Below are 13,203 nucleotides of genomic sequence, written 5' to 3'. Positions count from 1 at the left end.
ACATTACCTTTTAACCAATACTGAGAGCTCATCCATACTTCAGTCTGAGCCATGCTTTCTAGGCACAGGCCTGTGATTTCTAGGTCCGGGTTTGAGCAGGAGGGTTTTGTTTTTTGTCCCATTGCTGAAGTGGAAAATACGGCAACTGCATTTACATGAATTGATGTTTGTTATGATTCAGCAGTAAACTGAGTATTTTCCTGGAGAAAGTGGCGGGACAAAAAAAGCCCTGCTTAGTCACGGACTTAGATAATGTGGCACAGATGAAGGTGTGGATGAGCCCTGAATTACTGTAAGGGGATCCAGCATGCAGTGGACTATGTACCCACCACTTCTAGCTAGCTAGAAAACTCTACCTTACTTATTGAACCTAATTATGCCACAGGATTCATGTGAATTCCACATATATAATTTTCTATTGGGTTTGGAAGAATATCTGGGAGCATGTCTGCATTGCAAATTAAAAAACAGTTGGAGGCTGCCTTCAGCCACTGAATCTTCTTCTACAAAAACCGTGAGAACTTGTAGTTCCAGGAGGTTTCTGAGAATTCATGTTGGAAGAATGTCCCAGCCCCTTCCTGGAACTCATTGGTGGGGTGGCTAAACAGGTTTGGAAACTGGTTTAGGTTTGTAAGTGTAGCTGTATCTTAACTGTGGAAAAAGAGAAACTTAGCAAAAGAGGAGTGCTCTGTAGGCAGGCAGGCTCAGGGAAAATGTGGTACAATTCTGTTTCTAAGAAAGCCGAGTCTGTAGAATGCCAGGCTTTTTGGTGAAAGATATATGAAAAGTTATGGATCCCTATGATTAGATGCATACTTACATACACAAAACCAGCAAACAAAGTTGCCTAGCAAGTAGGATCTGGAGCCTGTTGCTTTTCTGTTGACTGCGGATGGATCTCAGAGAAGCTGTCTGTAATGGGGAATGCTTGCTCCAGATCACACCACAATTATTTATGTGATCGGTAAATGCATAATCAAATTGCCCACTGCAGCACTCACATTGCTAAACCTCCCAAAGGTCTTCCAGGTGACAAGACAAACAGACAGAAAGAAGGCGTTAAATAGCTGACTTACTGTAAGTCTTCCATTGCCAGTTAAGCCTCCTGCGCTCACCTGAGTTTCTGCTGCCAGGCGGGGCATGGAGGCAGCTCGCCCCTGGCTCTCCAGGCCAGGCTGGTGCTCACCATTGGCCATTGTTGGACTGATCTCTCGCATTTCTACTACCTGAGAGAGAAATAGGGGCAGAAGCACAGAAGTAAGCAGGGAGCTGGCAAAAAAAGAAGAAGTAGTTCTCAGTAATCATGGTAAATGACTTGCTGCATCCTCAGAGGGAGAGGTAAGATATAAAGGGCCCCTCTGCATGCTTAGCTGAGCTCAGTGGTGTTTGGCTCTTTAAAGGTAAATGTAAAGGTACCCCTGACCGTTAGGTCCAGTCGTGGATGACTCTGGGGTTGCGGCGCTCATCTCGCTTTATTGGCCGAGAGAGCCGGCATACAGCCTCCAGGTCATGTGGCCAGCATGACTAAGCCACTTCTGGCAAACCAAGCAGCGCACAGAAACACCATTTACCTTCCCGCCGGAGCAGTACCTATTTATCTACTTGCACTTGATGTGCTTTCGAACTAGGTGGGCAGAAGCTGGGACCAAAAAACAGGAGCTCACCCTGTTGAAGGGATTCGAACTGCCGACCTTCCAATCGGCAAGCCCCAGGCTCTGTGGTTTAGACCACAGCACCACCCACGTGACTTCTTTTTTATACCCAAGTCAATTCAATTTATATACATGACAATTTAACACAGTGGTGGAGCATATGCTAAAGCCACCCAGATCATGCATGTGGGGTACATCCATTAGGGGGGTGGGGAGCAGAGGGAGCCCCCTGTGGCTTGCTTCACAAAGCAGCATGGGGAGCTCACTTGCATGCTACAGCCCAGGCGAGAAGAGGGGTGAGGGAGCTGCCACCAGCTTTCTTCCTACTCTCTGCCCCCAGGTCAGACCTGACCCGAGAGTGGAGCTGCTTCCTTGTGCACTGCAAACCAGAAGAGAGGGCTGCAGCATTGCTACTGACTCTTCTCTCTCCGTCCCTGGGTCCACCCCCGGGTCAGGCTTGCCCTGGAAGTGGAGCAGCTATGGCCAGGTGCAAGAAAGCTGCCACAGCCTAGGAAGTCGGTGGCAGTGTTACCACCAACTGTCCTCTCTCTGCTCCCAGGTTAGGCTTGACCTAGGAATGGAGCTGTGGCTGGTGCCATTGGGCTGCTGTGTGAGGAAGCTGTCTCCACAGCTCCCTTGCATGCCCCCTCAAAACATGCACCCAGTGACACCCCCCACCCCATGCTATGCCACTGATTCAGTAATGTAGTCCCAAGGATAATGACACCAACTCCATTACAGCGGCATGGGAGTGCTCCAGCCCCTCTGCCAGTCAGTTTTTAATCTTCTTACGCATTGATATTGTATTATGTAATTTGGCAGTTCAATTTTCCTGTAAATCACTTTGGGGCACCTTTCACTTGTATAAAGCAATATTGCATAATAAATTAAATTGCAATGGGGTGTTCCATGCAGTGTAATCAATGGAAAGTTGTTTTAGCATCCATATGCAATGTTTCTTTAGATTTCAAACTGAGATTGATTCAACAAACAAATGGAAGTTTCAGGCACACTGGATTCCACAGCTTCTTTATAAGGAGGAACTGGCCAGCTTGGCTAGGGGCTGGTGATGTAATCAGGATAAAGCATCAAGGCACATGCTGTGGGCATGTGTTGGAATATCTTCCCTTCGGTCAGAAATTGTTTGCATTTTTAAAATTGCCTTTTCAAGCACTGGCTTCAGTACACAGAATATGGGAAGGGGGAGAGGTCTTGTCCTTTGTCTTAGGGAGCAACATTTCTTGGACCAGGCCTGCTGTTCTGTTCTGCCAGCTGCCAGCAGACTGGAAAGTACATTTCATTGGTGTAGCAGAGCTTTTGGGATTAGCCCAGTGAAGCCTCCTCCTGTACCAAAACAGTACATTTAACCTTCACCTGTTTGCTTGTCTGCTCAGTGGGAATTTCTTCTGAATGGCCACGCTCAAATGCTGGTGTCCTCGTTTCGTAAAACACATCCTGAGTCCGTTGAGTACCCCATGAAACAGACTCCTTGATTCCTCCTCCCTCTGGCGTTGGTCTGTCATGAAAGGGAGGAAGAAAGGGAGGGAGGGAGAGAGAGAGAACTTGCAAAGAATGCAATACAGTGGTACCTCAGGATAAGTACTTAATTCGTTCCAGAGGTCCGTTCTTAACCTGAAACTGTTCTTAACCTGAAGAACCACTTTAGCTAATGGGGCCTCCTGCTGCCACCGCACCGCCAGAGCACAATTTCTGTTCTCATTCTGAAGCAAAGTTCTTAACCTGAGGTACTATTTCTGGGTTAGCGGAGTCTGTAACCTGAAGCATCTGTAACCCGAGGTACCACTGTACTGTATACCAAAATCTTGGTACATTGCCCCATCTCTGGTGGGACTTATCCAAAAGCACAGAAATGGACCCAGGATTAGCTTTGCTCTCCTAACTCATAAGGTGGCAACATTGATCTGTCTTGTAAGAATCATATAAACCACCTCCTTCTGGCAGCATGCATGGAGCTAGGGTAACATTGGAAAGATGCAGAGGGCTTTTCTTGGCCAGAACTCCCTGGAACTTAGTTCTGGCACCTCTCAGGTGGGCGCCATTGTCATTCTAAGAGAATGAGGGACATGTTCATGGTGAGTTCCAGCAACTCTTGTTCTTGATAAATGGTGCTGGTATGATAGGGTATGGCTTTGACTGATAAGCTTACACAATGCTGTAGAGTGATGTACAGACAAACATACCAAAATATACTTTGATTATGACTGGTTTATATTTATTTCTGTGAGGGATTCTTTAGCTGTGATTCCAGTATTGCAGGGGATTGGAGCAGATGACTCTGAGGGTTCCTTCCAACTCCACAGTTCTGTGATTTGATACTATTATTTTCTGCTTTATACTCATGCTGTATTTTGCTTCATACCTGGTGACTGATACCCATTATTTGCTGTTTATATTGTTTCATGTTATACATAATAAAACACATATATCTACATAAAGCAACACTGTAGATAAAGCAGGCTGGGGAAACCCTTCCTTGCAGGCAACAAACAAACCACAAAGTCAGGTAGTTAGCAGCTGCAGGTTAAGAAGGACCTAGTTATCACTCAGGTGGCAAACCTGTGCTCAAGCCATGCAACTTCAGACTGCAGGTGGGGACAGACATGATGGAGCACTGCTCTATCTTAAAAAATGAAATCAATCTCCTCACTTAGAAAACCAGCATATCAGGGAGCAAGTTAGACAGAAAAAGAAATGGGGAAAGCTGTAGCCCTCAGTATGTTGTAGGACTCTTAATTCCCATCATTCTTGATCACTGACCACAGCTTATCCACCCTTGGGCTAAAAAAATTGTGATGCTAGTTCTCTAAATGCAAGGAATTTTGGTGTGCAGAGACAAATTCCATCAGGTGAGCTCCTTCACCCCACCTGCACTCTGAATAGGCACAACTCCAGCTCGGCCACTTCAGTGAGAATTTAGCCAAAAATAATGAGAACTTTCTGGGTACTCACAAGGCACCTCCATTGTTGAGAGAAGCGGAGCTCTTTTGGCGCAGGAAAGCATTGGGGAATACTGAAGGTTGGCTTTGTTCAAGCGCTGCTTTCAACGGGTGGAAAAGGGACACAGTTCCAGTCTGCAAGGCGGAAGGAAGGAAGGAAGGAAGGAAGGAAGGAAGGATTATCTGCTCTGGTAACAATTAATACAGTGCTGCCACAGAGGTAGAGGTTGGCAGTTGTTCTGGACAGGGGTTCCTCCTTAACCCTGCCTGGCAAATCCCTCAGCAATGAAGCTGTACAAATCTTATCTGTTCCTTAGTAGGGAGCTGCAGCTTAGTGTAAGGGTGGGATACATTTTTCACCCTGAGCACCAGTGGAGGATAAGGCCAGAGGCAAAAGCAGGAGCAACTACTGCAATTTTCTGATGTCTATGCTCTGGTAACCTCTAGGTTAGATGTGATTTGTTATATGTTGCTACAAGCCACGGTAAAACTAAACAAGATTCTATTAGCTGATTGTACTGCCCCTACAGGTCAGTGAAGTTTGGCTCATTGTTGATCTCCACAATGACATAGTGGCAGTGAAGGGTGCAAAAGACTGTTTACCTGGCAAAGACCTCCAGGTGCTGGATGGGCAGGATCTCGAGTGTTCTTGTTCTGTTTGTAGAAGTCAAATATCATCAAGGCTGCATAGACTTTCCCCACTGTCATGGCTTCAGCTGGACAAAGAAACAAAAAATGAAAAACAAAATAAGAGGGGGAAAAAGATGGGGTGAAGAGAATTGATGAATAGCAAAAGGTGAAGGCAGTGGGAGGGGGAGTCAGTATGAATGGAAATCTTAGATTCTCATGAGTTGGGTGGGGAGCTATCCTAATTCTTTCTTAGACCAAACTCAGATGGCCTGGTACCTATTGTTTAAAATCAAAATGAGGCCACCAAAAAATTATTCCTCCCACTTCCAATCTTAAATTTAGTTCTCCACATTTCTGTAGCAATCTGCATTTCAGTGTAAAATTTATCCAAATATACAGATTTTTGCAAGCAATTTTCCCCAGTATAATGCATACTAATGTAATACTTTTCAAGCATGCCTTCCCCCAACATATGAATTTTTGTACCCATTGGCTGGGAAACTGCATTGCGAAATTAAGAGGTGTGTAGGAGAGACAATATGGTGTAGTGGTTAGAGTGTTAGACTAGCTTGCCTCACAGGGTTGTTGTAAGGATAAGGTGGGGAGCAGGAGAACCATGGATGCTATCTTGAACTCCTTGGAGGAAAGGTGGGATAGAGATGTAATAATAAATAAAGTCTGGGGGGTTGGGAGAAGGAGAAGCAGGTCCCCATCTCACTCCTGCCCCTCAAGCACATGATTGTGTAGGACTCCCGAACAGATTCAGCACCTGGATCTCCCCGAGTCAATTCAGCGGCACTGCAAAGTAACAGATTGACACCTAGATCAGAGTGGAGGCCCTCGCGCAGTGACCTATTTCCTACTCTCCATATCTTCCCATCTAGTATATAGCAATAAAGTACTGACAGCCAGGCCTGGGCCTAAGCCCTTAAAGCACTGTACAGCACATCAAGAAGAGGAATTCGGGAAGATGTCCTTTTTCCTTGTTTTGCTGAAGCGTCCCCATAGCTTGCCTACCCCTGCTAAAACACTTCTCAGTGTAAATGTTAATGCTTATGCCATCAATGTGGTACAAAGGGAAATATGGGACTTACGTTTATGAGGTGGTACTAGCAGATCCAAGGTCTTTGGTGAAAGATTGGGCCAAACTAGCGAGATCTCCTTCCTCAGCTCGATGTCACACTGAAGCTGCAGGACCCCTGCCATGCCATGGGCCAGGTGATACAAAGGAAGAAAATGTTTCACTCACAGACCAGGCTCCATGCTGGACCAGAGCAAAGGCTTATAAAGCAAAGTACGTCTTTTCTCGAAGTGATCAACCAGATGTCCCAATGGGAAGCCCACAGGAAGGACCACATGATTCCCAATATCTGACATTCAGATATGCCTCTGATACTGGAGGTAATATAGCCAGCCGCTATGACTAGCAGCCATTGATAAAACATATCCTCCATGAATTTGCATAAACTTCTTTTAAAGCCTTCTAAGTTGATGGCCATCATGAGATTGTGGGAGAACAAATCCTATAGCTTAACTATTATGTGAAGTACTTTCTTTTGCCTGCCCTGAATCTGCAAGCACTCAGCTTTCTTGGATGGCCCCAAGGAAAGGCATTATTCCTACCCTTTGGGGAGGGTATTATTATGAGGAAGGGTATTATTCTTTCTCTGCAGGAAGCTTGAAAAGGGAAAAAGAGAGCACGGTAGAGAATAGCTCCTCTTCCATGGAGGGGAAGAAGACTGTGGGCAATGTCAACGCTCTTACTTCTTACTTCTCTGAAGAGAGAAGTTCTTCCAGAATGCACCAAAGTACTGAATCAGATCACTGGTTGATTTAGCTCAGTCTGCACTGATTGGTAGCAGTTCTACAGGTTTCAGATAGGAGGTCTGTCCCTGGAGACATGGAGTATTGAACCAGGGACCTTCTACATACAAAGTAGATGTGCTACCACTGAGCTTGATGAAGCTAATGCAGGGCTATGGAACCTGTGATCCTCCAGATGTTTTCTTGACTCAGAGTTCCAATGACCCTAGGCCAGCATGGTCAGCGATTCTGGGAAATATAGTCCAACAACATCTGGAGGTCCTGGTCTAGTAAAGTGGAAATTTGCTCAGATATCTTGCTTTAAAATCTGAAATTTGCCCATTTCCATACATCAATTTTGAAAATGTATGGGCCAAAGTCCCCATCCCCATTCCCCATTCATTCCTATTCACACAATTATGATCTTTTAAGCCAGCTGCTGTTGTCTCACCTGATGCAAGTTTGATTTCCAGGGCAGTGCGGATCAAGGCCATCAGCGTAGATGTGAAGTGGACACTCAAGTCATCATTTGAGATTGGCATATTCATCCTTACCAAGCGCTGAGAGACAGACAGGCTTCTATCAATGCTGATCAACTTATTTCCCCTCCCCAAACCTCATACTCGCCCACCCCACTTTTCTAGTACTCAGTTTCGTTTCTCCTCAGAGTAAGCTTGATTACCAAGAGCTGACATTCCACAATACTAACTTTTCATATGCTGACGTAGGTAACAAGCCCCAGATATCCACAATCTCAATACCTTCCAATATTCCAACATCATGGGAGGGGTGTTTCTAGGACTAAGGTGAAACTTTGAAGCTCCCTTGTTATTTTTGCTATGGGATGCAGCATGCTGGTTAAGTAATTTTGTTATATTTATAGTATTGAAATATGCTTTTGCATATTATGTTTTTGTTTTGCTATCTTATTATGAAGTTGTTTTTGTAGTGTTTGTTTGAAATGCATCCCTGTTTATTGTAAGCTGCTTGGAGCATGATTTCTTTTTTTGTGTGCAAAAGCAGCATATAAATAAAATGAATGTATGAATGAATGCTGAGCTTCACTTATGTATTGGAAACTCTCAGCTATAACCTAAACCTGTCTTTCTATACCTTAAAACCATCTCACCCTGCATTTCCCTCCATGGACAGAGTGACCAGCTCTTCTTTCTGTGTTTTAGTACTTCAAAAATGGCAGTATGGCAGCATTTTTAAAAAAATAATCTTTGGCCTAATAACATACGAAGAGTCCTGCAGGATCAAGCCAAAGACCCATCTTAGACCAGCTTTCTGCTTTCACAGTGGCCAGCTAGATGCCTCTGGGAAGATCATGAACAGGACTCTTCCCTGCTTGTGGTTTCCATCAACTGGTATCAAAAGACATACCTATTTTCTACAGCTACTATTGGAGATGGTATCATGGCTAGCAGGCATCAATATCATTCTTGCCATACAGGGTGCTTTTGTGCAAGCTTTTATAGTCAATACCCCCCAACTCGAATCCTGGGAATTGTGCATTGCCCAGGGCTTTCTGGGGATACGGAATAACTATTAAACAGAGGAGACCATTGCATTGGGGTGGGTGGTGAACTGCCCTGCTAGCTTCAGTCTGCCCTCAACCAGCTCCCAAATGCCTGCCTCTTTCCTTCCCTCCCATCTCTGATGCCCTCTCACATCTCTGCCTCCCAAAGGCTTACACAGCTGTTTGTTTCAGCAGCCCTGGCTACAAGCTCCCCAGGTGAAGGATGCCTTTGAGGCTAGCCAGGGGGTGGAGCAGTGGGAGGAGGCAGCTCTCTTTTGGAGGGGCAGCTCAGAGACCAGGGGTGGCAGCTCCACCTGCCCAGAGGACTCCCAAGGAGAGGGGAGAAGAGAGGAGGCTGAGAGAACAATCCATAAGGGAGAGGGTTCGAAAGGGGGTGAGGGGCTGCTAGTTCTTCAGGCAAGGGGTGACATAAGTGGGCTCCTGAGCCCCACAGGGGTGCAACAGAAAGAATGTAGTTGGTCAATGAGCCGTGGACTCACAAAGGTTGAAAACCTCTACATGAAACCATTGATAAACTATTGCCTGTACGAAGTATGTCCTCAAAGGTGCTATCTGGAAACTAGCGAACTGACAGTGAGCTCTTGGGGAATAATTGCTGACAAAGAGGAAATAAGGCATGAAATGAGTGATAGTGCTTCAGGAATAGCAGCCACCTCCTTAGTCCATGAGAAACACACCTAGGTGCCAAAGCAATTCAAAACATGCTGGCTTGAATGCAAAGTAGTGCTAAATCTCTTGTAGTGCTAAGTATTTACATTTGTACAACAGAAGTTCCCCTGTGTTCTAAACCTGAACTGGGATTTCCCTTACCCCTCGGAGCACATTTAGAGAGTGCATAGGGTGGGTCTGGGAAAAGAAGAGAAAGTTCCATTGCATTAATGGCATGAGGGCATCAGATACCACCCGTTAAATTCCAATTAAGCTCCCCACAACACAGATCTAATTTGCCACCCACTTTTTGCTGTCGTCAGCACAGAAAATGTTAGCAGCAGAATCCTACCTTCTTCAATGCAGCCCCATGGTCCAAACTTACTCAGACAGTCCCACTGTATCCATTGCAGTGAGTGACAGGGAAAAAGAAAGGGGAAAAGATGCTTGGAAGTGAAAGAAAAGCCAGTGTGTGTGTGTGTGTGTGTGTGTGTGTGTGTGTGTGTATTTCTCTCAGGAGAGCTGTATCCTAATCCAGGTGGGGGGCTTGGAAATGAGCATCAATTAGCCAGAAGGAAGCCTATACCCCCCCCCAAACCTCAGAAGACCTGGTTTTTGTGCTGTTAGTAATCTGAGGTTGTTATCCAGATCCATGCAACTCCTGCCTGTGAATTTATCTACACTTACTTTTTGCCCTGCTCCGGCGCTGTGGGTTAAACCACAGAGCCTAGGACTTGCCGATCAGAAGGTCAGCGGTTCAAATCCCCGTGACGGGGTGAGCTCCCGTTGCTCGGTCCCTGCTCCTGCCAACCTAGCAGTTCGAAAGCACGTCAAAGTGCAAGTAGATAAATAGGTACCACTCCGGCGGGAAGGTAAACGGTATTTCCGTGCGCTGCTCTGGTTCGCCAGAAGCGGCTTAGTCATGCTGGCCACATGACCCGGAAGCTGTACGCCGGCTCCCTCAGCCAGTAAAGCGAGATGAGCGCCACAACCCCAGAGTCAGCCACGACTGGACCTAATGGTCAGGGGTCCCTTTACCTTTACCTTTCCAGGCACAGATTGTGCTTTAAAGTTCTGGGTCCAAGCACTTGTTTTATTTGCCCCAGTGTTTCCTCACAAAAACCCAGTCTTTAAAGCTGAAGTGCAACAAACAGGATTTAGGGTTTTCTGCAGATTGTTGCTTGGACATGGAGCTTAAAAGTGGGAACCATGCCTGGAAAGTACAGAGGAAAGGTAAGTGTGGATAAGCCCTGCAAGAATGAGGAACTGCTGCATGTTTCACCCCATTGCCAGATTTTGTTTCTTATGATAACTCACAAAAAGGAATGAAAGATGTGATCTAGGGAATCTACTGCAACAGCTTTCTCTCTGTGTGTGATCAGAGCATTTTCTGAGATGGTTCAGATGGCAGTCAAAGGAGCCCTAAACCTATAGCTGAAGTAGAAGCTGCTTTGCCTACATGTTGGGCTTTAGAAGGCAAGCAGGACAGAGGCTAACAAGTCAAATGTGTGCCCATTCATATTTCTACAATTCAAAAAAAGAGAAAAGACTGGTTCTCAGAAGGGAAGCTTCTTAAGTGCTCACTGTACATGTTTCCTCCCTGGCGTTTTCTCATCCATCCTTTATGACAGAGGAAGGAAATCATTCAGAGTGCAACCAAACCGCACACAAGAGAGAAAACTTTGTTCCAGTTAATGTTGTGAGCAAGGGTCAGACTGAGTTTCTCTGCTAAGGGAACTTACTATTAAATGTGCATAAACTACTTGAAAGGGGTGGGGAAACACCCAGGTCTGTTCTCTCAAACCACACAAGACAAGAAATCTGGTTACACCTGCAAGCATCTTGTGGCTTAAAACCTGTAGCTCTCCAAATGTTTCATTGGGCTCCAACTCCCATCATTCCTAAGCACTGGCCATGCTAGCTGGGGCTAATGAGAACCGAGTGACCATCTCTGCCATAAAATCAGGTAAGCCACAAGGTCTGGTGTGAAATATTCCACCCCTTTATCTGTCTGTTCACCTTTTATTAAAATAGAAGTAAGTTACCAGCCCTCTTACTGAAGATATAAGGAGAAGTGTGCAGGCAATAGTCTACCCAATGGATCACTAATAAACTTCTCACCTCAATTCAAGGTTCCAGGTAAATGAAGGACAGTCTAGCTCCCCCATTTTCCATTTTATGTTTCCTGTCACTCCACATTCCATGACTACTGAGGAATTTCAGTCATCATTGGGCTTGTGCTTGGTGGTGGTGTTTGCAGATGTGTCATCTTAGGATGTTTTCCTTTATTTTTCCTTTACTTCTGAAAGCCTTAGGGTTCCTCAAGCATGCTGATACCTCCACCATTGCTCCTCAATGACCCCATTTTAGCTCTGACGAACATGTAAATTGCAGAAATCTTGCTCCTGTTTCCGATGGGATTCTCCAACATCCCTACCCCAGAACCCCTTTCATGTCTTTTCCTGTACACATGGATGTTGAGTGAAGTGTGTGGCATAAGCCCACCCTCTTCTTAATGCAGTCAATACAGATTCTAATATTAAAAACGGAACCATGCTACCCCCTTTGGGAAGCCCCAGCACATCTCTGGGATGCAGCTCTCCTGTTACACCATAGAACAAAGCTGTAAAGATATTACTGCATGCACACCAAGGCAAGCAAGATAAAGTGTCATGCATGACGACTCTGCAGGGATTGGCTCTTGCCAGATGTAGCGAGAATATACAAGCACAGAGAGGGATGGGGCAACAGAAGGAGGTATAAAGGGGGAGATTGTAGCTCTTAAGAAGGTCCTAGAAGAGAAAAGACCACCTAGGCATAGGAATGTGGTTGCTACAGAAAAAGATAGGGAGGAACCAGGATGGGGGAGACAAAACTCTGGATTGCAGCATACTAGGTTTTACTCAGCACAGACCCATTGAAATTTATGGGCCTAAATTAGCCATGCTTGTTCATTTCAATTGGTCTACTCTGAGTAAGGCTAACACTGACTATAAACTTCTGTGCTTGCTATCAAGGGATGGCTATTTGCACCTGCCTCACTTCATCCTCCAGCCCCAACATCCTTTATAAGACAGAAATCTGGGCCAAGGCGTATAGGATGGGTGGGGTTTACTGGTAGGTGCTACTGTTATTAGCTTTGGATGTACTTTTGGATCCAAAGTCTTGAACTTTTGGATTCTACTTGAACTTTTGATGAGATTTATCCTTGCTTTATGCTCACTTACATTTTAATGCAGGCTAAATGCATTGATTTTGTGTATTATTTTGCAGTGCTATACTTTTAAAAATTATGTTCATTATGGTACTACTGTATTTTGACAGTTTTTTGTTTTTTTTAGTGAACCACTTTTGAGCACAGTTGTATCTTTTTTTACTCCACAGGCCAGATCTTTATCCAAATTAATCTTGTAGCACAAAATTGACAGGAGGGTATGGCTGCCCACCTGTCAGTCATCTGATGTCACAATGATGTTAGTTGATCAGGCACTTTAAATTAACACTGTGTAGTGCTTTAAAGGGCCTGAGGCTTCAATATTACTACCAATCAGCTGATGAGCAGAACAGCGGAACTCTACTTTCTGCAAGTATCCACTGCACATGTTCTATTGGGACCTTACTCATTCAGATGATTCAGCAGGGTTTCAAATCTGGCCCATGAAATCATTTCCCCCAAACTCCACCTGCAGACAGTGACATGAGGGTCAATGCACAGCCACAAGCCTTAAAGGGCTCTGAGCTTTCAAGGCCATTTACATTACTCTGCTCCTTAGTGTTGTGGCCCCAGGGTCTAACAATACTCAGAAGAGGGTGAAGTCTAGGCTGCTCTATGTAGGTGCTGTTTTCTGCCATCACCCTCCTGCAGCATCTCCATCTTCCCAATCTCTCAGAAGTCAATGGATGCAAAATTGTGCAAGGGATGATTAAAAAAGAAAAGTCGGCTTCCCCTATGGAAGCAGGACAAACTGCA

The 13,203-nt window shown here is 45.2% G+C and overlaps 1 protein-coding gene across 10 annotated transcripts in view; it reads right to left on the bottom strand.

Annotated features, from left to right (window-relative positions):
* CACNA1B (calcium voltage-gated channel subunit alpha1 B) overlaps positions 1-13,203 on the bottom strand; it is a 328,172-nt gene that overhangs the window by 13,574 nt on the left and 301,395 nt on the right. For 6 of the 10 annotated variants that reach the window (XM_083597112.1, XM_083597114.1, XM_083597109.1 and 3 more), the window contains 6 exons: positions 7,494-7,602; positions 6,334-6,438; positions 5,213-5,325; positions 4,623-4,744; positions 3,027-3,168; positions 1,077-1,226 (listed from right to left, as the gene is read on the bottom strand). In XM_083597112.1, the coding sequence (XP_083453238.1) occupies positions 1,077-1,226; positions 3,027-3,168; positions 4,623-4,744; positions 5,213-5,325; positions 6,334-6,438; positions 7,494-7,602 (741 nt within the window). The remainder of the gene's footprint in view (positions 1-1,076; positions 1,227-3,026; positions 3,169-4,622; positions 4,745-5,212; positions 5,326-6,333; positions 6,439-7,493; positions 7,603-13,203) is intronic. The other 4 variants (XM_083597115.1, XM_083597106.1, XM_083597108.1 and 1 more) reach the window with 1 other exon arrangement.

Source organism: Podarcis filfolensis (assembly GCF_964270895.1).
Source record: "Podarcis filfolensis genome assembly, chromosome: Z".
Taxonomy (NCBI): Eukaryota; Metazoa; Chordata; class Lepidosauria; order Squamata; family Lacertidae; genus Podarcis; species Podarcis filfolensis.
This window is presented reverse-complemented; position numbering and strand designations above follow the sequence as displayed.